The sequence below is a fragment of the Colossoma macropomum genome, unplaced genomic scaffold (genome assembly GCF_904425465.1).
Source record: "Colossoma macropomum unplaced genomic scaffold, Colossoma_macropomum, whole genome shotgun sequence".
Classification (NCBI taxonomy): Eukaryota; Metazoa; Chordata; class Actinopteri; order Characiformes; family Serrasalmidae; genus Colossoma; species Colossoma macropomum.
The window spans coordinates 2,875,112-2,898,501 of NW_023495761.1; the positions used below are offsets into that span (position 1 = coordinate 2,875,112).

The following is a 23,390-nucleotide window of genomic DNA, read 5'->3' on the forward strand; positions in this document are numbered from 1 at the left end:
GTCTCTCGGTTTAAACAGAGCCAGATTCTTATGTAGGGTATGTTTAATACGGTTTCAGGCCGTTTACTTTCGTATACATGCTTGACCCCACCTGTTTATACTATGTTCCACAGATATGTGTATGTGTTAAGCAATCTGAAGTGTTGTATGCAGACTTCCTCTAGATTTACAGCAGATTTGAGTTGTGTTGAAAGCAAATACACTGTATTGCTGTAACTCAACAAGTCAGCTGAGCAGAACGAATCTGAGGATACATGAGGGATTTGCATTCTGACTAATTCTGATATTCGAGTAAGAATTAATGAACTGATATTTGGTTATCTGTGAGGAAAAAAAAGAAAGAAAAACATACTTTTCACTTGATTTTAAAGAGTCATAATACAGAAATGTGATAAAGTAGTTTACTGGCTTTAAACATTTAACAGCACACCGAGGTGAACATTTGAAAACATGTTTCATTATTCAGAAATAGCCACAATTTTTTGATCACTGTTCTTGAGTAATGGAGGCTGATGCGAATGAGCTAATGGGCTGGCACTAACACTAGCACTAACCAGTGCAGCAGTAGGTGATTCTGATTCATACAGTTATTTTTCTTTTTAATAGATGACCAACCAACATGGTAGTGTGTTGAAGTAACGTTGAGAATAGGCATGCACCAAAATTTCAGCCACTGAAATTTTTTTCAGCCAAATATGGTCAAAGATTTTGGACGAATTTTTATTGATTAGATCTGTCTACCACAAGCTCTAGAGATTAGGCTATTTACAGCAGCACTAGGCGGTCATATGCAAAGGTTTGGGTGCCCTTAGTCAAATTAGGCGTTCATTGGTTAAAATAAAGATTTTAGTTGTAATACAAAAAATAATACATCCTCTAAAAAGTACAAACCTCTCCATATTTTCGTGCAGAGTTACTGTTTATTTACTATATTCAACGTATTGGGAAAAGAATAAACCATAAAATGTGGCCTGTGCAGAAGTTATGACACATTTTATATTGTATGTCTTATTTTTTTTCCCAATATGCTAAACTCAGCAAATATATAGAAAGTATGCAGTACAATCTGCAGAAAATGCCACACTTAAGTTCTTTAGAGGATGTGTTAACTTATTTTCACTTAGAAAATCAACAACACATGTAATTTGACCAGAGATGTTTAAACATTTGCATATGACTGTCTGGCTTCTTAATCGCTTCCCTGAGAACATGTTCTTGGCAGCACATTAAGGTTTTTTGTAGTAGCAAAGTATAAAAGAAAATATACTTAATAGCAAACATCCTGTTAAAACTTTACTTGGTTTCCCAGAACTGTGGGCCTGGGTTTTTGTCCCTGACGCAGCAAAACAACTAGTATTCAACTACTGACATGTAAAACAGCTAACCGAGTACTCAGCTACCCGTGCACATCACTAAACAACACATCACCGTTCCTTATCTTTAATGACCAAAACTAGCATTTTGTCCAAGACCAGTTTATCTCTCTTTGTCTCTCTCTCTCGTTCTGTCCCGTCCAGAGCTGCCATCTTGTCTGAAACTCAGCTGTAATGTCTCAAAACAGACCATTATGCAGAGGAGGATGAATATAATGGGCCCCAAATGGGATCTTAAGTGTCAGAGGATTTTGCTCAATAGCACATTGTTCTATTAAACAACGATTGAGGATTACTTCACAAAGGAGCTTTGCAAACACACACGCACACGCATACACACACCCTCACACAGTCATTAGCGTTGGGAATAGGTGTTGTGTGTGCTGGGAGGGATGTGATTAATGGGTTGGAGTTTGGAGGAACCCAAACAGTGACTAATTAGGAGACGCAACAGAGAGGTCACGACCTACGTGTCATCGTTGAATTGATAAAAAAAAAAGTCTGAGTTGCATTTTCTGGTAAGTGCTGCTTTGGAGTCAGAGAAGGAAGCACTTCAAGCTCTTCATAGTTTTCTTTCAGGCCCTTCATCTCAAACAGTGATGCTATGAGGAAATTAGGCTGTCAGTATTTCAGCATTATCAGTATTATGATAGTTTGGATTTGCCCCAGTTCACTATATGGCACTGTTAGTTGTTGTTATGAAGTTTTGAGGTTGCTATAAAGTGGTAAATAAATTTAGTTCTTATGATACAGTAAGGTGGTATAATTCTCAGTAGTGGAATAATTGATGGTGGAAAAGCATTATTATATATTGCACATATTTCGCATATATGCTGGCATTCAAAAGTTTGGAATCATTGTCATTGATTTCAAACCAATTTTGTTGCAGGTACATGTATGTGTATGTAATATGATACATGTAATATGAAGCTAATATTCTATAGCAGAGGTTTCCAACCTTTGCAGTCCACAGCCCACACAAATGGCCCAATCGTTTGAAGTACAAGCACACTAGACTATACAACCACGCAACACAATAAACACAAAAAAATCCAAAAATGTTCTGTGAATAGCCATTTATCTACAATTGATGAATTCCATGTGATCAAAAATAGGAACATTATCTATTGACTTGCACTAATAATATAAACTTATCTAGCTGGCTATGTCTGTTATGTTGGTCATGCATTTAGACAGACCAGATCACTGAGCTTGACCCAAATATTTAGGTATTTTTGAGGGTTTACTTTTACAAACAATAATATTTGACAAATTTAAACGTGATTGGTTTGGATAACTGTCCATATATTCTAATGATCTTTTGCATTTAAAAAAGAAAATATTGTAATTGGACAGTTAAGGTTTCTCATTTAATTACATTTATTATTTAAATCTGTTTGTTTGCCACATCATAACTTCTCATTGTGCTCAAAATACTTTGAATTATGAATAAACCACCTCTTTACATTTGGTTGTCTTGTGTATAACATTTGAGTCTACGCTGTCTACAAGTGATCATCAAATAACAGTTATTAACATAATTGATTCCCAAAGTTTGAACTTCAAAACTTTTTTTTAACTCCAAGTTTTCCAATTTTGTTCTTGATAGTTTTAGAAAATGACAGCTGCCTTTTACTTTGTGTGAACATGTCATGATGGAAGGACCAATAGAGATGGTTTGTAGCAAAGGATAAGATGGCGGCAAAAGACATTTAGATGTAGTGTATGCTCAGCATTTGAAGTCATTTGAATATACATTACGATGCAAAAGTTGTATGCACCTGTAAAAATTAGAAAAAAGTAGTGAGTAGTGACTTTATGTATGTGAGTGAGTTTGCTGAACCATTTCCAGACCTCTCCTTGTTGAAACCCAGTATTAATATTATTGTAGTTATCATCCAACACCTGGTTTGCCTAATCAGTACTTCATTATGTTAAAACAAGTGTGATGATGGAATTTAACAAATCCATGTGATGACTGGAGTCCAGTGGAAATCTGGATCCAAACATTGTCCAAAATAAGACATTTGTGTTACTATTTATGTTTTTTTGCATTTATTCTGATGATATATAGTGATTTTTAAAGACTTATTGCCATGACACAACTCAAACATGTGATTAGGTGCCTGAGACATTTGCACACCGCTGTGTCCAGTAGGTGATTTAGTGTTGCAAAGTGTTTAAAGGTCATTTCCTCTTTTCAGATGCAGATTCTTGACAAGTTCCCGATCGAGGGAGGGCAGAAAGACCCCAAAAAGCGCATCATCCCTTTTCTTCCAGGTAAGAGTTTGCTCATCCTTTGCTTTTTATCTCTCTTCTCCACCCCTCTCTCCTCCGTGCACACACACACACACACACAGACAAATGCGTGCTGTCAGCAGTACTGTCCACAGTAAGTCATCTGAGCGGCTGGCCGAGACCATCCCTTTCTAATCTGGACGCAAACACACACACACCCCCACACACACACACAGACATGCTGTCAGTGGGTCGAACAGTCATCGGGAGGAGCGGAGAAGAGTGATGAATAATGCAGCAGGGGAGAGAGAGAGTGAGAGAGAGAGAATATGATGCTCATTTTCAAGCCTTGCTGACTCTGCTCCTCTCTCTTCTTCTTGTCTCCAGTCTTTTCACTGTCTGACTGTGGTCACACTATACCTCCAAAGCCCCACCGCAGTCTTCCTGTGAACACGTCCATTTTACATACAGCATGACATATGATTACTTTTAGAATAGTTATTTTAATTCACACAATAATTCAAGTGTCTGAACTTTCAGACTGCAAAGTTGGCCTGTAAAACAGTCCAGTAACAGTAGTTTGTATTTCTTTAATCATTACATTTTAGGAGTGTAATGATATGCAGATTTCACAAAATGATACATATTGTTGTTTTGGGATCACAATACATTTTCTGTACAATTAGAAAAGAAGTTTTAATTTTATTTATTTATTTATTTATTTGTTTGTTTATTTATTTGTTTGTTTATTTATTACAAACCACAGAATTCACAAACGAACAGAGGTACAACTGAATAGAGGTGCAAATTGGTAGCTAGTTACATGCATGTGCTTGAATCATGAGGGGAGAAGTAGCCTCTGAGAATTGTGTTTATTTCATGAAGCTGAAGCTCACTTTCTATTTGCCACCCTCTTATTAACTTTTCACTTTTTTTGGAAAACCTGAAGGATCTTCACTTTTAGGAACATCATATTTTGAGTTAAATAGAACTATAGAAACCGTTCCCATTATCACACATTTTATAGCATGAAATCTATCTGTATTCAGTTCCCAGCATGTATCATTTCATAACCCCTGTGTCAAAAAAAAAGAATATTAACATATCATATAGTGACACCCCTATTATGTTTGGGTATAATGTTGTGATTTTTAATCCCATCACAATAATATAACCATAGAAATTGACATGAAAGCCCTAGAATCAATATGTTTTTATTGAATTCTTAATTATTTTAATGCATATGAAGCCCATTGTTGAGTCAATGCACAAAGTGTAAACTTCACTAAATAAACAAAGTTTCTTTTGGGGAAATTAATTGCGGTCAAAGGCAATAAATTGCAGGGTATTGCAACACACAGCAATTCTTACTGTATCAAATATTGTAATATTGTGGAGTCTGTAGTGATTCCGACCCCAAATAATAAGCTAAGATACAATGCTAGCCATCGATGTAGAAACACCAGATACATATGTTTTTCACAATCTTAAAGACATAAGCATAAATGCTGAATGTGTGCAATGTTTTTCTTAGAAACAAATTTAAAGCATTTAAGTGCTACCTTTTATATAGTAAAGTATATCTGTACATCTGTGTGAAATGTATTTATGAAAGAAAATTAAAAAAAAAAAATTGCAAAGTCCTATATGAAATTCTCCCAGTTTTCATTTAGAACATTAGTGAAATTTAGAGTTGGATAAAGAGTCATTATGTCACTACATTCATTATACCATCCTAATTACTGTGTGAACCTCATTAAAAGTAATTAATGGAGTGTCTGTCAAAATTAATGCATTTTAGCCAGTCTGTGTTTTGAGGTTGTCTGAATCTAAATAGCTCTGTTTGGCAGAAGGCCAATATTTCTGATTGCGCGTATGTGTTATTTCATGTCTTTATTATTATTCAAAAATGTGGAAAGTAAAGAACCCTATGTGAGTAGATGAAAAGTAACTTTTTTATACTGGTAGTACAAAGGTACAAAAATATTCATGCAATTAGAAAACAGACCCGTAACTAATTTGGTCATTTTCCTCTTTGTTAGAGATTTGAGCACATAGTCAGCTTTAATGCTATGACATGTTTGGTATATGATGTTTTGCACTGGAGCTATGAGGATTCACTATGGCTGCTACTACTGTTAAGGGACCCTTATTAGTCCCACAACGGGGAAATTTCACCTCCGCATTTTAACCCATCCGTGCTGTGAAACACCACATAGACACTCTAGAAAGCACACACATTAGGGGGCAGTGAGCAGTCCTATCCATGGCACCCGGGGGCAGTTGGGTGTTAGGTGCCTTGCTCAAGGGCACTTCAATCACGTGCTGTCGGCTCAGGGAATCAAACTGGCGACCTTCCGGTCACAAGGCTGGTTCCCTAACCTCCAGCCCATGATGGTTTTTGGTTTTGATACACTTTTGCCCATTTCTATACATTTTTATAGATCAATCATATAATAGAAATGCCTCATGAGATGAGGAGGGCAACAAGTTAAAAGACAGCTGCCTGGCTATCTACCTATCTTACCTCAGTTTGGCTTCTATTCTCTGACTGAAAGGGTGAAAAAAAGTGTCTCTGGTGCCCATTTTGTGTTAAACAAATATAAAGTCGCTGTTTTCTTATGATTTTGTTTGATGGCCGAGACAAGAGGTACATTTAATGCTAGCTTGGTTGTATTTATTAGCCTATAGGCCAGTGGCTAAGCTAGCAATAAGGATTTGTTGACACCGCAATAACTAACAATGGTTACATATTTGCATAATGCATGCTGGGTTTATTTATGAAAATTATATAAAAATGTGAATTCTGTCAAACCTATCATGCTGAGCAATATAATGATGCTCCACAAATGACTACATAACATGACAAATAACATGTTGTACTCTAGTTGTAGACCCAGAATGCCCCTTCAGTGTTGTTTGAAGCACAGTGTAAATTGGTGAGAGATTAGCTTCCACTACTTGTTAGCTACATTAGCCTTGCAAAACGAAAGAAGCACTTTCCCACCAAACATATCTTATGTGATCAACTTTGTGTAATTTCTTCACAAACTTTCCCTGCAGTCGCTCCAACCAGATAGTTTTTGTAACAGATCAGAAAGTGCTGATAGTTTCGACCCAGACAGGAGCCCCAGGCAGGGGGTTGGAAACACTCAGCATGTCCCAGCTCAGTGTGTGTTCTACGGTGACAGTAACACGACGCCCCCTCTGTGTCTGCTTCCCAGAGTTTCAGCTTAGCGTAGCGCGTCTGTTTAGCGTAGCTTTTCATGTGTGTGTGTGAGAGAGAGAGTTTCAGGAGTGCATATTAAGTAAACATAAAGTAAACAGTTTCTACTTCTTATGAAGTGGCTCTGGAAGTTCTCTTTCGTTTTCTCACTGCCAAGTTCAGCAGGTTTTAGCAGAAGCATATTTCAATCCTTGCTTTTCTACCAGCCTGAGCTTGTTAGCTACTTCGTTTGCTAGTGTGGTTCCATGTTTGATATCAGTCACTGTGGTCAAGTGTTTTGAATAGCCCCAGTATCAGCCTCTATAAAAAGACACTGTGTCATATTTTGTATGATACTGCACAACTGTTATCTATAGAAATGGACAGACTAACGACAAAATTTAGGCTTTAAGACAGGGGTGCACAACTCCGGTCCTGGAGGGCTGGTGTCCAACACAGTTTTGGCTGCCTTTCTCTAAGTTAGCTATTAGCTGTACTACTGTACAGTAGCAGTCATCTTAAAGCAGGGGGGCGCAACTCCGTTCCTGGAGGGCGGGTGTCCAACACAGTTTGGTAATTTTCCTACTCAAACACACCTGATTCAACTCTTCTGTAAATTGAAGAGGAACCACCAAACTGTGCTGGACACTGACCCTCCAGAACCATAGTTGTGCTTTAAGATGACTGCTACTGTGCAGTAGTAGAGCTAATAGCTAACTTAGAGAAAGGCAGCCAATTAGCTAGTTAACCACTATGTTCCAGTTAGCTAACTGCTTTTTTATTGCCTTCTGTTGTTTATTTCCCCATTGCATATTACCTTATTCATCGCTTTCTCTTATATATTTATCTGCTGTAATTACCAGCTAGTGATAAAACTGCAGAAAGATGGTAAATGTGACATAACCGTGGCTGTTAATATGCTGCAAACTAATGGTAGCTAACTACATACATACATCATCTAAACCGCTTATCCTTCTGGGTCGTGGTGGGGTGCTGGAGCCTATCCCAGCTGTCATTGGGCGGAAGGCAGGATACACCCTGGACAGGTCACCAGTCCATCACAGCCGTTATCACAGCAATTATAATCAACAAACTAGGGCTGTATCAATTGTAAAAGAGTGTAAAAGATTACCCCCCGAAATTACTACAAATGTATACTTGGTTACGACGTTTAGACCTCGCAAATGCGTTCTTTATTGGAGACAAGGAGGGCCGGCTGCATCAAACCACTTTCAGAAATGCAATGTTAGCCCACAGTAATTACTCCAAAATGGGAATTTTCCCAACACTCCTGATTACCCACTCCAGCTTTGTGAGGAGTAGAGTTAACGAGTGGTTTCCAGTCCACAGCTTGCCTTTAGAATCTCTGTAAAACTGCACTGTACAGCAACTTTTTAAATGCACAATGTACATTTAATTTACAGTGAATTATCCTTAGAACAAGATAGCATTGCATTTTACTTTGCACAAACAATGTTGGTATCAGTTGATGAACAAAAGTGTCAGAACCGCTTCTCTGCCTCTCTCTCTCTCTCTGATGGATGAGTGGGACACATGGCCCTGCTCGAAGTAATATACAACCTCGAAGGTTTATGGATCCATCAACCTAGGAGAAACACACATACACCACACAATCACACACACACACACACACACACACACACACACACACTTATTCATTGTCACTGTTGCATGCTCTCTCGCTCTCTCTCTCTCCCCTCACCCAGTCGCACACCCAGTTTAATAAGCTTTGACCTCCACATTGATAAACAATATCATAAAACGGCTCATGCTGTTTTGTGGCATTAAAATCAATGACTCATTTGCACAGTAAACCATGTCATAGAGTACAACACAATACACTTTGATTGAAATGACTTTGAGCTCTACATTCATTGCTATTCATTTACACTCCCATAGCTCTATGGTTGTCCTTTTACACCAGTAATGTTTTTTTGTTCATTGCATAATGCATATTAATTTAAATACAAAGGAAGCTCATCTAAGATCAGACAGATATTAATATTTTCTATTCTGTATTATATTGCGGTAGCACTTCTAGCCCCAGACTAGATAGCATGCTAGTAAAACGTCAACAGTATTCATTAAATTTTGTAGCAAAATGTTGCAATTTGATTCTCAAGACTTCGTGGACGTCTCTTCTCAGTGTATAGCACATTTCTGATTTGTTAACAAATTTTGTTAGTTTGTGAATAAAATTAAGCTTCCACAGGTCAGCTGAGGTCACAGATGTTCATTTGCATGTATGGAAAGTGAGAGTTCTGTTTGGATTTGGTTGCATTTGAAGGTACTTGCCTTGTTTTTCTGTTCATTTGTTTTGTTAACTGTTTGTCTTCATCAAGGTAAAATCCTGTTTCGACGAAGTCATGTACGGGACGTGGCCATGAAGAGACTGCGCTTTATAGATGATTATTGCAGGGTGAGTTTCTCTCTCAGTTCATTCATGTAAACACATGCTTATGTGTGCTTTTCATGTTCATGTTCAGGGTCTCTGCTACTCACATGCTGCTTTTCATATGCGAGGTTCCACAGGGTCTTATAATAGGGCCTTTAACATTCTGAGTTTATCTTGTTTTCCTGATGCTTTAAAGCACAATAGGAAAGACAAACACAACCGCTATTTAAACAAATTAAATTTTCTTTTTTAGCTTAAAAAATCTAAAGGAAAAAGACAAAAAGAATTATCCTAAATAAAGAAATTAAAATAGAGACATTGGAGACATCAATTCTAGAAACAAGGTTGTAAATGTGCTTACTAAAATGACAGTGCAGGTTTCTTTTTAATTTAAGCCAAGTTAGTGTCCTGTTTACAAAACATTATTAGAAGACTTGAGCTTGTCAACAAACGGAAAAGATACAGATATGCTTTGTTGTTGTTAAAAAACAATTATTCAACGTCTTCCAACTTTAGAATACAAGCAATTAAGAAATGATAAAGGTTTTATTCATCTTTCGTCTTATATCTCAGTAAATATTACCTGTCAGTGTCACTGTCTACTTTGTTTAGTACTTCCCTCAACTTCTCTCTCTCCCTGTCACTCTTTCTCTCTCTTTCCCTCTCTCATTCACAAGTCTCTTATCTCTTTTCCTCTCCCTCTTCTTCTTTCCTGATGGCAGATAGCCAGTTTTACACATACATAAACACGCCACAGATGTTACCAAACACACAGCGATAGAGGACAGCTGCTTGAAGGAGCTAGAGAGACTGAGATGAGCATGATGGGGTGTTTGGGAAGCTGGTCATTATGGCAGCAAGCACCATGGCATTTTCACAGCACTTTAGCACTATATATTCTGTTTATAGATTCTTATGAAGTAATATGTTAATGTAAGTGGTAAAATATGATGCTACGAATGTGCTATTACTTTGTTATGCCACTTTTCATAAACAACTAAAGAAAAATTCTAGATGCTGTTATTTAGGTTCAGTTAAGTAGCTACCAAGTAATGTATTATAGCAGAAATGTATAAGGAATAAGAAAGTAAATATTTATATATACTATATGGCCAAAAGTATGTGGACCGCTGACCATTCCAAAACAGTGGGCATTGATAAGGAGTTGGCCTCTACTTTGTGGCTTTAACAGCTTCCACTCTTCAGGGAAGGCCTTCCACAAGATTTTGGAGTGTGTCTGTGGGAATTTGTGCCCATTCAGTCAAAAAAGCATTTGTGAGGTCAGTCACTGGTGTTGGACGAGAAGGCCTGACTTAGAATCAGTGTTCTAGTTCATCCCAAAGGTGTTCAGTAGGTATGAGGTCAGGGCTCTGTGCCGGCCGCTGGAGTTCCTTCTCACCAGACTTGTCAAACTATGTCTTTATAAAGCTGACCCTGAAAAACAGCCCCAGACCATTATCCCCACTCCACCAAACTTTACTTTTGACACTAGCATTCCAGTAGGTAGCATTCTCCTGGCATCCACCACACGTAGATTCATCCAATAAACTGCCAGATGTGTGATTTTATCACAGTTAGGCCGCCTTGTTCTTTGAGTTTAAGTGGTCTACCAATTCATAGCTGAGGTGTTGTTGCTTCTAGATGCTTCCATTTCACAATAATAATGCTTATAGTTGACAGGGGCAGATATAGAGGGGCAGAAATTTAATGACTTGTGGCAAAGATGGCATTCGATTCGACAGTGTCACATTTAGTATGACTCATTATACTGCCAATGTCTGTCAGTGGAGGTTGCATGGCTATGTGTTTGATTTTATACACTTGTTATATTTACACAAATTGATGTATCTGTAATAATTTGTAGGAGAATCCACATACATTTAGCCAAGTAGTGTTATTATTATAACTTATACAATGTAGTCACTTGTATGGTGTTAACTATTATAAATTGAACAGCAAATATTATAATTTTTTAAATATAAAATGTAACTTTCAGGTATTTTTTACAATATTTTTCTCTCTATCTCAAGATTTGGATATTAATGTTATTAATTGTATAGCATTCTTGTTGCTATACGACTTTGTAATGGCCCATTCACACACATCTGAATATTCTTGAAAACACTGTTTTTCTCTGTGTTTTGGCCTCCAGTCCCCACATTTTCAGTGACTCGTTTTTGAGAGCACCGTCCAGGATGGAGATTGTTCAAAACAGTCTGAAATAGTTAGGTTGTTTCTGTGTGTTTGCTTCCGGCTTACTGCCAATTATTTTGAATATGTGAAACTGTATATTATAACCACCTTGTACATTTATCTGCTGCCACGTTTTATAGAATTGAAACACTGATTCCACACTTTTGAACTGTAGTGCATGTGTGTACTTGGCTTGAGTTTTCTGTCAATTACAGAACATTCTGACCACTGCTGTCTTATCAGTGTCCGCTAGTCTTTAAGGCTTGCACTGGGTTGTATGAGGAAGCAGCACATTAGTGCCCAGTTGTAGAGAGTAATTTGCTTTGAAGTGGTGGAGAGGGCGATGTTTACCAGCCATTTCCTGTAAGCTTTAATTAGACAAACGGCCTCTGTGTAATTGCTCGATGTTCTCAAAGAATGCTCTTACTCCAGGGATTCTCTTCACAAGTTCTCCATGTCTCTCACTCATTCTCTCTTTCTCTGCCTCTATCTCTTGCTCTCTCTCTCTCTCTCTGTCTCTCTCTTGCTCTGCTTCCTTACTGGCTGTTGGGCTTTGCTAATGAATTATCAGCTGAAGCAAATCCTACCAGTCCACTGGGTATAGTGTACAAATGAGATGTTGTATTTCATATGTGCTGCTTTATGAAACTAATAACTATACATAGCTTTGGAAACTAGATATACTGTGAATGCAGATGTTAAGCCAAAACATATGTATGTATATGTAAATTACTTTTTCTGTTATTGTTATACGCATCAACTGTTTATTACTGCATACCACTGATACCCAAATTCAGAGCACTGCAGGGACTGTATCTTTTAATTAGTCCTTTTCACCTTCGCATGTTTGAAAATGCAGCATCAGTTTAGCTCCACCTATTGCTATAATTGTGCCACTGCAGTATCTTTCAGTACTAAATATTGTGGGACAAATGAAGGATATTTGTTTTAATGTACTCTGAAGAACCAAGCAATGTCACCAAGTAGGGCTGCTAGCTGTTGGTTAGGGGTGGGCAAAAAAGTGTTATCGTTATTGCAATAAATTATGTCACAATATTCTATATCTGTATTTTCAGGGTACATAACAGGTGTTTCTACAACACTGAACAGTTGCATGCTTAACTAAAAAATGGAGATTTAGACCAAATGCTTAGAGTCTGTAATTATTAACTGCTAGAGTCACACTGTCAAAAGAAGTACTAACAACTGGTATTTTGTTGCTTGCTTTTTCCTTTTTTGCCTTATTAGCTTGAGTAAAAATGTCATTATGCTTGTTATATAGTATTTCAACAATTTAAACGATTACTTGTGATTAATCACATTCTTTTTCGCTCAAATTTGATCCTAAAGAAAGTTTTTTATTTAAAAGCAGACTATTTTGTTTTGTAGCTTTTCAGAAACATTATTTCCATCATGTGAACTCAGCATTTAAATGAACCTGAACATCATATGTAAATCACATGATTTAACATTGGCTTAACATACGGTGCAGTTTCCAGCTATCGTCATCAATGTCCAGTGAGAGCAACAGTGGCTGCTTGTTCCACGCCTTCCACAACTGTAGCCCTTGTGCTCTCATAGCAGTATGTTACAACGTGTTTTGAGGAGAGCTGTAGACTGCTGCTTGTTGCTTTTCATAGCTCTCCCACAAGCCCTGTGCAGCATAGTCTACCGAATAACTGATAGCAGTGGGTTTTGCTTTTATATGATACTTCAGACTCTATGTACTTTGATGATCAACAAATTGATCACACTGTGAAAAAGTAGTATTATCACTTTTAAAGTACTGTACAATTTAATGGCCAGTACCTGAAAAAAGGATATGTGCCTGTATATAAACCATACATATACTGTATTTTAATTTGCAGAAATTCACAAAAGCAAATTATCACCATTATTTCACAGACATTCACGTTTATTTTAATGGTTGTTACCGTTATTATAATGGTAGAATACTGTATGTCAGACCTATTTGAACTAGTGAAGCTGCTAAATTACAGTAAAAGGCAGTATTTCTGAGAAATTAACTGTAATTTTCCAGATCATTGAGAAAACATATCCTTACTGTTCTAGTTCTGGTGAGCTGTCAATGGAACTCGCCATTTAAAGCTGTATTTTAATGTGCGCGAGCAGCTGAGCTTCAGGGTGGCGTTAGTTACGTTAATCAGTTATTACGCTAATAAATTACTAATGCATTATCTTTGACACTATTAGTTTTTTCTTTTTTATTATTATTATTTGACACTGCTGTTTCACTGGCACGTTGTACCCACTCCAACTTGTTAGCAAACTTCAGAAAAGCTAGGTATTGTGATACATATTGTGTATTGTGAAAATGTCTTAATGTGTTGAAATATTACATTTTGCCCATGTCGCCCACCCCTACTGCTTTAAATTAGCAATGACTTTACAATTTAGCAGCAGGCCTTCAGTCAGACGCACAATGACAGTGACGTTAGAGGAACTTAATCATCCTCCAGGGCATCAGCAGTAAAAGTGTGGGTTGGTTTTGTTTGGAAGTCGTGCTGTTCCTCTGCTGATTGTCCTGTGTCATTTCCTGGTTGGCTATCAGGCGCTGGTGCGACTTCCTCCCCAGATCTCCCAGAGCGAAGAGGTCCTGCGCTTCTTCGAGACCAAACCAGATGACATCAACCCTCCTGTAGAGTGAGTGTCACTGTCTCATGCACAAACACACATACATGGACATACTCCGAGCTGCATGTTTTTAGGTACACCTACCTTGTACATGCAGTCTCAATTTATCAGCCCCCATCTATCAATGGAAAGAGATCACCACAGGTCCACTTACTGCTGACCAGTTATTATTTTGGTGGTGGCTCATTCTCAGTACTGCAGTTAAACTGGCATAGTGACATCCTAGTGTGTTGTGCTGGTCGCAGAAGCGGGTCAGGTTTTTAAACACCTTCTGGGTTAAGAACAGTCAGTTAATCAAAAATATTTAGCCTGTAGTCAGAAACTGACTGGCTAGAATGGCTAGAAGATGACTAATACTCAGAACAGTAGAGGTATGTAATAAAGTGGAAAGTGATTAAAAGTCTCCAAATGCAGCTTTATTAGTCATGCCAGCACAACCTGCACTAACCTGCCTCTACAGATGGGCTACAGTAACTGTAAACCTACAATGTGCATGTATGTGGTAGGTGTTTCTGATAAAATGGCCTGTGTTCAGATGAGCTCCAAAAATCTTCTCAAATCGCCAGTCAAACTAAATAATTCTGTAAAATAAATAAAAGTAACTCACTAAAACAAAGTAAACCTAAATTCATGATGGCAATAAACAAAACAACAATTCATTACACTCTTAAGCCAAGCATACACTGTGCAATTGTGCAATTGCCTATCGTGTACGGCCAAATCCTGCGACTTATGTGCTCACACTGTACGAAAACACTCGGTCCGACTGACATGACGTCACATGGGTTTTTATACCTCGTCACATTTATTTATACCTCGCTATACCTCACTGGTGCTGCAAATGTGGATTTTATTGCCTCTGTGTAGGAGCAGTGGTTGTGATTGTGTGTGGTTTTGGGTGTGACTTTGAGGAATCGGTTCATGAGGCTTATTTGGGTCATTAATTGGGCATCATTTCTCCTCTCACACTGCACGGCAAATGACAGCCGATGAAGCTGAAATTCAGCCCAATCATGAAATTCAGTCAGCTACGACCAAATCGGGCTTAAAAACAGGCTAAAATCGCACAGTATATGCCTGGCTGGGTGTCTACTTGACTCATAAAAGCTGGATTTGAATGAGAGGGCTACAGTCATGGCTTTTATAGCAGCTGCAGCTGGGCTTCAGCCTTGCTATCTACTGGATACTGAACTGCAGTAATGAAAATACATTAAATTATGAAATGTAAATATTGTTGTTTTTCAAGGGTGATTTCAAGAATGTGTATTAGGAAATGCCAATGAGTATATGAAGCATGTAAGAGGCTGTTATGAAGGCCAGTCCGAAAGATCTAATTAGTCCTCTCTGGTTCTCTATCAGATCTCTTTACTGAAAATCGCGAATATCACCTTTGAGTCTTTATCAGGTTACTTGTCATTTATTGCTGATATCCAATTACATCACCCTTTCGCCCAGGCCTATATTCATACTGTACTACACTATACTGCTGTGTGTCATGGTAAAGCTGAAAATTAGCAGCTACAGTTTTTATTTGGAATTGTTCTATGTGGTATTGAGAAAAGTTGCGTACATTGCATACATTTACACTGCTGTGTGTGTGAGAGTGTGTGTGAGTGAGAGAGAAGCACACTTCCACTCAGTCTGCGCTGTAATTATCTGTATCTTTGTAGCCTGCAAACGTTCAGCTTTCAGTTAATACACTGTACTCAGACAAAATCCACCTGAGGCGATAGAGAGAGCTGTGGAGATAAGCTATTCTCTCTCACTCTCTCTCATTTCATTTTTAATCTCTCCTGCAGTTCACTTCTGCAGCTCAGAGTCAGTCAGTGTGTCCTGAACTCCGCTGATTGCTTCTCTGTAGGAATGGAAACAGTGAGAGGGTCACGATCCTTCTCTTTGTTGCAGTGTTTTCGCTTGCTCTCCATTCCACATCCCTTCTTCTCTCCTTCCTCTGTCTTTTTTCACACTCTCTCTGCACCCGTTCCATCACGTAGGCTCTCAGTCACGCTCCGTCTTTCTTGCTCTCGTTTTCTCTCCCCTCGGTCCTTATCTTGTTCTTTTTCTATTATTTAGCTAACATCCTCCCACTCTGCTTTGTTCTGTTTTTACCCCTCTCTCTCTCTATCTCTTTCTCTCTCTCTCTTTCTCTCATACATTGATTATATGCTACAGTAATACATGATAGGAAGGTTACCCCCCCCCCCCCCCCACACACACACACACAAACACACACACACAAACACATACACACATCAGTGTTCAATACCAAACAGAACCAACATGCATTCTGCCACACCTTCTCTCAGACTCAAACGCTGTCCTTCCATTATACTTTAGTTGAGGGTTGTAGCGATTAATCAACAGTGATCAATCCACAGACTACCGCAGTAAGCCCCTAAAGACAACAAGTTACAGTGATTTTACTACTGTTAAGGGTAAAACAGCAACAAAACACAATGTACTAAAAACTTAATAATTTATTATTGATTATAATTGCTGTAAACCAGGGGTGTCAAAATTTTGCCTTGGGTGGCCAAAGCGCGATGGCCTAAAAACACTAAACAGCCTGCATATAAAGGAGGTAGGAAGGTTTAAAATCAAATTTTAAAAATGTATGTTAAAACATACACAAAATTACCCAAATACCTTAAAAATAGCCCTTTGCTTCATAAACAAGTGTATAAATATACTCCTTTGTCTGCTTCCTTTGTGCTACTGAATTTGTATTACAGTCCTACTTGGTACATGACAACATAATATTACAGCAATTCTCAGACTGAAGAAATTATTTTCAATAGTTGCCAGTTTGAATGTTAACAGTACCTAGAGAAATGAATCAAGCCAAATTATTTCCATAAGACAACGTCTTCCTCTCCAGCCTAACCACTACACAGTCGAGCATTGAATTTTTATGTGAGATTTAATCCTGTGTACGCTGTGCTTTTGTCAACTTTTGACTGTTTTTGTTACACCAGTTGCCGTAGCCTTCCCTTCAGTCATCAGTGCTTGAAGTGCCTGTTGCTGTTGCAGAAGTGTCAAATGTTAACGCAGTTGTTAGTGTTAATCTGTGGAGTAGGTGTGATTTAAATGTGGATTGACTTTGTTGAGGTCAATAGGAGGTGAATGGTTATAAAGAGATTTATTGAGTAAAGGGTCGATAGATGTGTCTGTATGTGCATGTGTGTGTGTGTGTGTGTGTGTGTGTGTGTGTGTGTGTGCTGATCCCATATATGGTCTTGTCGTTCCTGCTTCCTGCACCTACTAAATCAACTTAAACCAGGGAGGCTCACTGGACATGTACACATGAGTAGTGTGTGTTTATTTGTGTGTGTGTGTTTGTGTGATTCAGGACTGATTCAGGCCAGATGGACAGTATGAGCCTGATTATATTACCTCCACAGTCCAAGTGTGGTGTGTGCGTGTGTGTGTGGGTACAGCGGATAGGCTGTGTTAAACAGCTGGTTAAGACTCTGTAGCTGTCTAATAGATTTTACCACAGCATTCTAACTCTTTTTCAACTCTCAGCATTGCATAACGCTGCGTAACTATGTACTCTCTGCTGCTCTTCTCCAGCTAAAATATACAAGTGAAGGTGAAATTGTAAGTAAGAAATTATAAGTAATAAGTAAGATTAGGCGAGTAACATTAGCTGAGATAGCAGACCATTAACATGTGTCTGCTGATGCCTTTGGGAAAGTTGATGCCAATTAAACATTCTAAAAAAGTTGGGACGGGGCAACAAAAGGCTGGTAAAGTTGTGTAATGCTAAGAAAAAAAAAACTGGTGGTGGATTGGCAACAGGTCAGTAACATGATTGGGTATAAAAAAGCATCCCAGAGAGGCTGAGTCTTTCAGAAGTTAAAATGGGGAGGGGTTCACCACTGCACAATCAAATAGTGCAACAATTCAAGAATAACATTTCTCAACATAAAATAGCAAGGAACAATAAAGGAAAATAGCAATAACATTAAAAGATTCAGAGAATCTGGAGAAATCTTTGTATATAAGGGACAAGGCCAAAAAACAGTATTTGCTAGCCATGATCTTTGGGCCCTCAGGCAGCACCGCATTAAAAACAGACATGATTCTGTAGTGGAAATCACTGCATGGGCTCAGAAACACTTCTGCAAATCACTGTCCGTGAACACAGTTAAACGCTGCATCCGCAAATGCAAGTTAAAACTCTAAAACGCAAAGAAGAAATCATTTAGAAACAGGATCCAGAGATGCTGCCACTTTCACCTGGGCCCAAGCTCATTTACAACAAATCAACATTTGAAATTCTTTTTGGAAATGATGGACACTGTGTCCTCCAGGCTAAAGACCTCTCAGCTTGTTATCAGTGCACAGTTCAAAAGCCAGTATTCGTGATGGTATAGGGGAGCATTAGTGCACCTGGTATGAGTGATGTGCACATTTTTGAAGGCACCATTAATGCTGAACAATATGTACATGTTTTGGCAACATATGCTGCCATCCAGACAACATCATTTTCAGGGAAGGCCTTGCTTATTTCAGCAAGACAATGACAAACTACATTCTGCATGTATTACAACAGCATTGCTCCACATTAAAAGAGCCCAGGTGCTAAACCTGCCTGCCTGCAGTCCAGTCCTGTCACCCACTGATAACATTTGGCGCATTATAAAATGAATAATACGACAAAGGAGACCCCGAACTGTTGAGCAACTGAAATCCTATATCAAACAAGAACGGGAAAAACGCTTAGAGAGTGTTGTTAAAAGAAGAGGTGATGAAACACAGTGGTAAACATGCCCCTGTCCCAACTTTTTTGGAATGAGTTGTAGGCATTAAATTGAAAATGGGCATATATATAAAACAATACATTTTCTCAGTTTTAACATTTGATATCTTGTCTTTGTAGTATTTGTAGTAGTATTTTCCATTAAAAATATGGTTTACATGATTTGCATATGATTGCGTTCTATTTTTCTTTACATTCTGCACAGCATCCCAACTTTTTTGGAAATGGGGTTGTATTAGTTTGCTGCTAGTTGATCTATCCATATGTCTGCTGCGAGCGCTGTCCACCATAGTCTGCTGAAAAGCTGTTTAAAAGCTGTATTTGAAATTCAAATACAGTCATGGATTCTATCATAGCAACATAAAACATGCTGCAGCTGGGCTTCAGTCTGCACTACTATGGATGGTTTGAATGGCCAAACTTGAAAAATGTGTTAAAAAAATAATTTAACACATTCACTATGACAGGCCTAACAAAATCACAGCATGATGTTGTTATTGCCAGTGATAACTATGACTTCTATGGGTTGAAGCTGATCCAGCACCCTAGCCAAATCTCACCCAGTATAAGACAAACAGTAAAACTGTTGTAAGCATAATTTAACTTCCACCACACTTTTTAAAGCACCATAGTGACTGTAGAAAATACGATCAATGACAGTTCAGTGTTTAAACACTAGATGTAGAACTGAACTAAAGGTATGCATATAATTGAAAGTACTCATGCGTGCTTTGATGTGTGTGTGTGTGTATATATATATATATATATGTATGTATATATAGCTTGTGTATGTTTATTGATTTCTTTCAGAGTCATACGCTAATGTGCCCTGTGAATCTGTTTCAGCAGAGCATTTTTGTTTATGGGTTGATGCCCATGGACCTTGAGTAATTTGCCCTTCGACTAAGAGCCAGTCAGAATGGCCTGCTGTGTTATTTTGATGCTGCCTCGCACACTGTGTTATTCCCAAGGTCGGCTGTTCCGCATGTCGCTCGTGCAGATAGAGTGATTACGGTTCAGCGAGGGTACAGTAGGGAAATAAATCACTGAGGCGTGTACCACAGTCTCGATTACACTTTGGGTTGGTATTTGAATGATGATCTTAAAGGAGTAGCTCAGCAATGAATCAGATTTACACCAGTCTTCCCCAAATGTAGTCGATCAGTGAAGATATGTTTGCTGCTTTAATGTTTTTTATCTGGAGCTACAGGGCTGGCAAGTAATGGAAGCCAATCACTTAGCACTGTGCTAACTGTCTAAATCTTCATGTGCCAGTTGTTTAATTATCTCAAATAGACTTGCTTATTTATGGTTTCTGATACTGTATTACGTATTGTTGTCTGTAAATACGGACAGAAGTATGTCACATAGCAGACACACTCGAAGCAACCATCTTAAAGCCTTTTTTTTTGATGTATGATGGCATACAATGTCAGAAACATCATAAGCACGTTCTTTTGACTTTGCCTGAGACTAATTGATGTGCAAAAGCTTCCATTACTTGTAAGCTACATTAGCCTCATAGCTCAGGTGCAAAACTAAAGAAGCCAAGTTTCTTGGCTGATAAACTACACTGATACTGGTGTACATTTGAATTTTAATGAAACTATTCCTTTAAAGTATCTGATGGACTGGCGACCTGCCAGGGTGTATCCTGCCTCCCAATGCCTGCTGAGAGAGGCTCCAGCACCCCCAAGTGACCCAGAAGGATAAGCGGTTTAGAAAATATGTGTGTGTGTGTGTGTGTGTGTGTGTGTGTGTGTGTGTGTGTGTATTCCTTTAAAGCCAATACAAACAGCATAACTTGTTTTAACAATATAACATGGCTTTGGGAGTCCTGTTTTTCTTACCTTTTGTAACTGTAGTTTTGACATGGATCAGCCTGGATTAGTGTTTGTTTTTGGATGTGAATTGCTTATTTGGTGAAGACTGGCACAAAAACACAGGAGGAGGAGACAGCTCCCTGGTTGAAAAAGGAACATAGTAGCTCATGAAGCTCAATATGGCAGCTGTATAATGGGTCCTGCTCTTCAACAAAACGAGCCAATCGTCTGAAGACGTATGAGGGATAAAGCCTTATGGTAGGGATATGTGCATGCATGTAGGAGCCAGAATACCCTGTCTGTTATTTGAGCAAGTGGAAATAACTGCCTGTGGGCATTGCTTAGATGGTTGCCGAGTGGACAGACTTTCCTATAAAGACTTGAATTGTCACCAGGAAAGAGGAATTCCTCTTGAGAGGAAACACATGCACACACACAGTGCTCAGGACTGAACACTGAGATGGCCAATCTGTATCAGTGGGTATCAGTATCAGATGTTAAATTCAGCGGAAAATGCTGGATTGGATATCAAAGTGAAAAAAAGCATGAATCTGATTCAGTCCTGTAACAAATCTGCCCTGAAATGGCACTCAGTCAGATGTTGTGAAGTGATGTTAGATGTGTATTTCTGTAGTTTGAACATTATAGCCTACTTTTATATCATTTTAAGGGAAACATTTCTATTAATAATAACTCACTATGAAAGTTAGTAGTTTTTAAGACAAAATACCAATTCAGTATTGGCCAAAGATTTCAATGACTGTATCAGTTAAACTTGGACTATAATCTAAATTTAGATAAATGATTATTGCTTTAAAATAGTGCAGTAAACAATATAATTGTGCTCCCAAATCAGTTACAAAGTACCATGTGTGCGTTACAGATCCTTACAGCCTGCATTTTCCCTAATGATAATATTACCATTGAATTATCAACTGAGCTAGATTTTAATATTACATAATAATTAACAATAATAAATATATTCCGCACAGACGGAATGTAACACTGTTAACATCCAGTCGTTCCCTGCATTTGTTTGGTTGGCACCCTCCTTCTAGACAAGCTCATTTATTTTACTGTAATGTAAATGTTTCTTTGTTTCATTTATATATTCCCCAGCACATTTTTCTAGAATGAAAATCTACATCATAACCTTTCCAAGTATGTATGTGTGCAGTTCATTAGCTGGTGATGTTCTAATTGTAAAGCTTATAATTAAACACAGTCTTTTCTATTGTTAACTACCCATAGATTTGAATATTCTGCATTAATTTATTTTTTCCACTATAATATTTGTGTGGTTTTAGGAGCCAAAAAAGGGTCATTATTCATTTTTACCCAAACGTTTTCCAACCTCACTTTATCCCTTAGCAGGCTGTTTTTGTTACTAAGACAGATATGAGATAAATGAGCTCTGTTGTGATTGGCTGTTCTGTATTGTGCCTCATTCAGAAAGCACTCAGAGCTGAAACACTGCTTAAAACTTCAACGTGAGTGGGCAGTGTTATTAAACTACTGTAGGTGGAAATATAAATGTGTTTTCGTGCCATTACAGAAACAATAAATTCAGAGCTGTATGGATGGGAAGTGAAGATTAAAAGTTTCAAAATGTACCAATGTTTACATATTACATTAAACTCCTTTATTTCAAAGCCAAGGAAAATCATTTTCCCATTAAATAAAGGTTAAGCACTAAAAAAATATTCACATGGAATGTAAAAGTTTCAGTTATCATGGCATTCAACAATATCGGCCAGAGGCTAGCGTTGGTATTGGAAAAGAAAAGTGGTGTCGTGCCATTTCTATCTAGGCCAGATTCTCCACAAAGTCCTGATCTACAATCAGAACGTCCTTCACTGAACCTTCTGCACTATTCATGAAATCGCAGGATAGCTAGAGGGGCAGTTTGTCTGTATGTGTTAGAGAGAAAGAGAGAGAGAGAGAGAGAGAGATTTCAGACAAAGATGGTCTTTGAATACTCAGAATAACCCCAGATGGGTTAATTTCACTACTACACACACACATGTTCAAGTGTGTTTCCTTCCTTCAGAGCTTGTTAGTCACAAGATCAAATGACCCACAGAACTTAAACTCCAAGATCTCTCACCAAAACCACCAAAAACAGCAAACAAACGAACAGCAGCCAGAGAGCAGCAAAAATGACTAGAATGTGAGGAAGGTTTTGTTCATGAAATGCCACCTGCTGGCTGATGCATGAACTGCAGGCCCCTACAATTAGCTTGTTTTCCTTTAGTTCAAGTGGTGGTGCATCACATGTTACTGCATCAGAACAGCATCAGCTGAAAATAAACAGCAGCCAGTCAGACTGCTTTTAAAACCGCAGACGTCGGATTACATTTAAGCGTGTTGTGAGGAAGTTCAGTACTGACTAAATTGCACAGAACTTGATTCAGATGTGGACATCATTTCCACATGAGCGAAAGATATGTTCACATATGTTTGTCTTTCATACTTACTTTGGGTAATAAAGAAAAAAGTCGATTGTAACATTTTATTCATGTGAAAATGGAGCAAATCCAGTACATTACTTTATTTCAGTGTAGCATTTGATCCAGATTCAGACACATAATGTAAATGTGTTTAATTCCGTTTTAAGAAGATGTAGAAACAAATTTGGAGTTAAAAGCAAACTTATCTGTAAAACTGTTCTAAATGAATACTGGCACGTTATTCTGGTGCTGGGGGGGCTGTATTTCACAAA

The 23,390-nt window shown here is 38.1% G+C and overlaps 1 protein-coding gene across 6 annotated transcripts in view; it reads left to right on the top strand.

Moving 5' to 3' along the window:
* The window catches only part of sh3pxd2aa (SH3 and PX domains 2Aa), a 165,942-nt gene that overhangs the window by 59,169 nt on the left and 83,383 nt on the right, over positions 1-23,390 (top strand). For all 6 annotated transcript variants that reach the window (XM_036563356.1, XM_036563351.1, XM_036563357.1 and 3 more), the window contains exons 3-5: positions 3,578-3,653; positions 9,180-9,256; positions 13,998-14,089. In XM_036563356.1, coding sequence (XP_036419249.1) covers positions 3,578-3,653; positions 9,180-9,256; positions 13,998-14,089 — 245 coding nt within the window. The remainder of the gene's footprint in view (positions 1-3,577; positions 3,654-9,179; positions 9,257-13,997; positions 14,090-23,390) is intronic.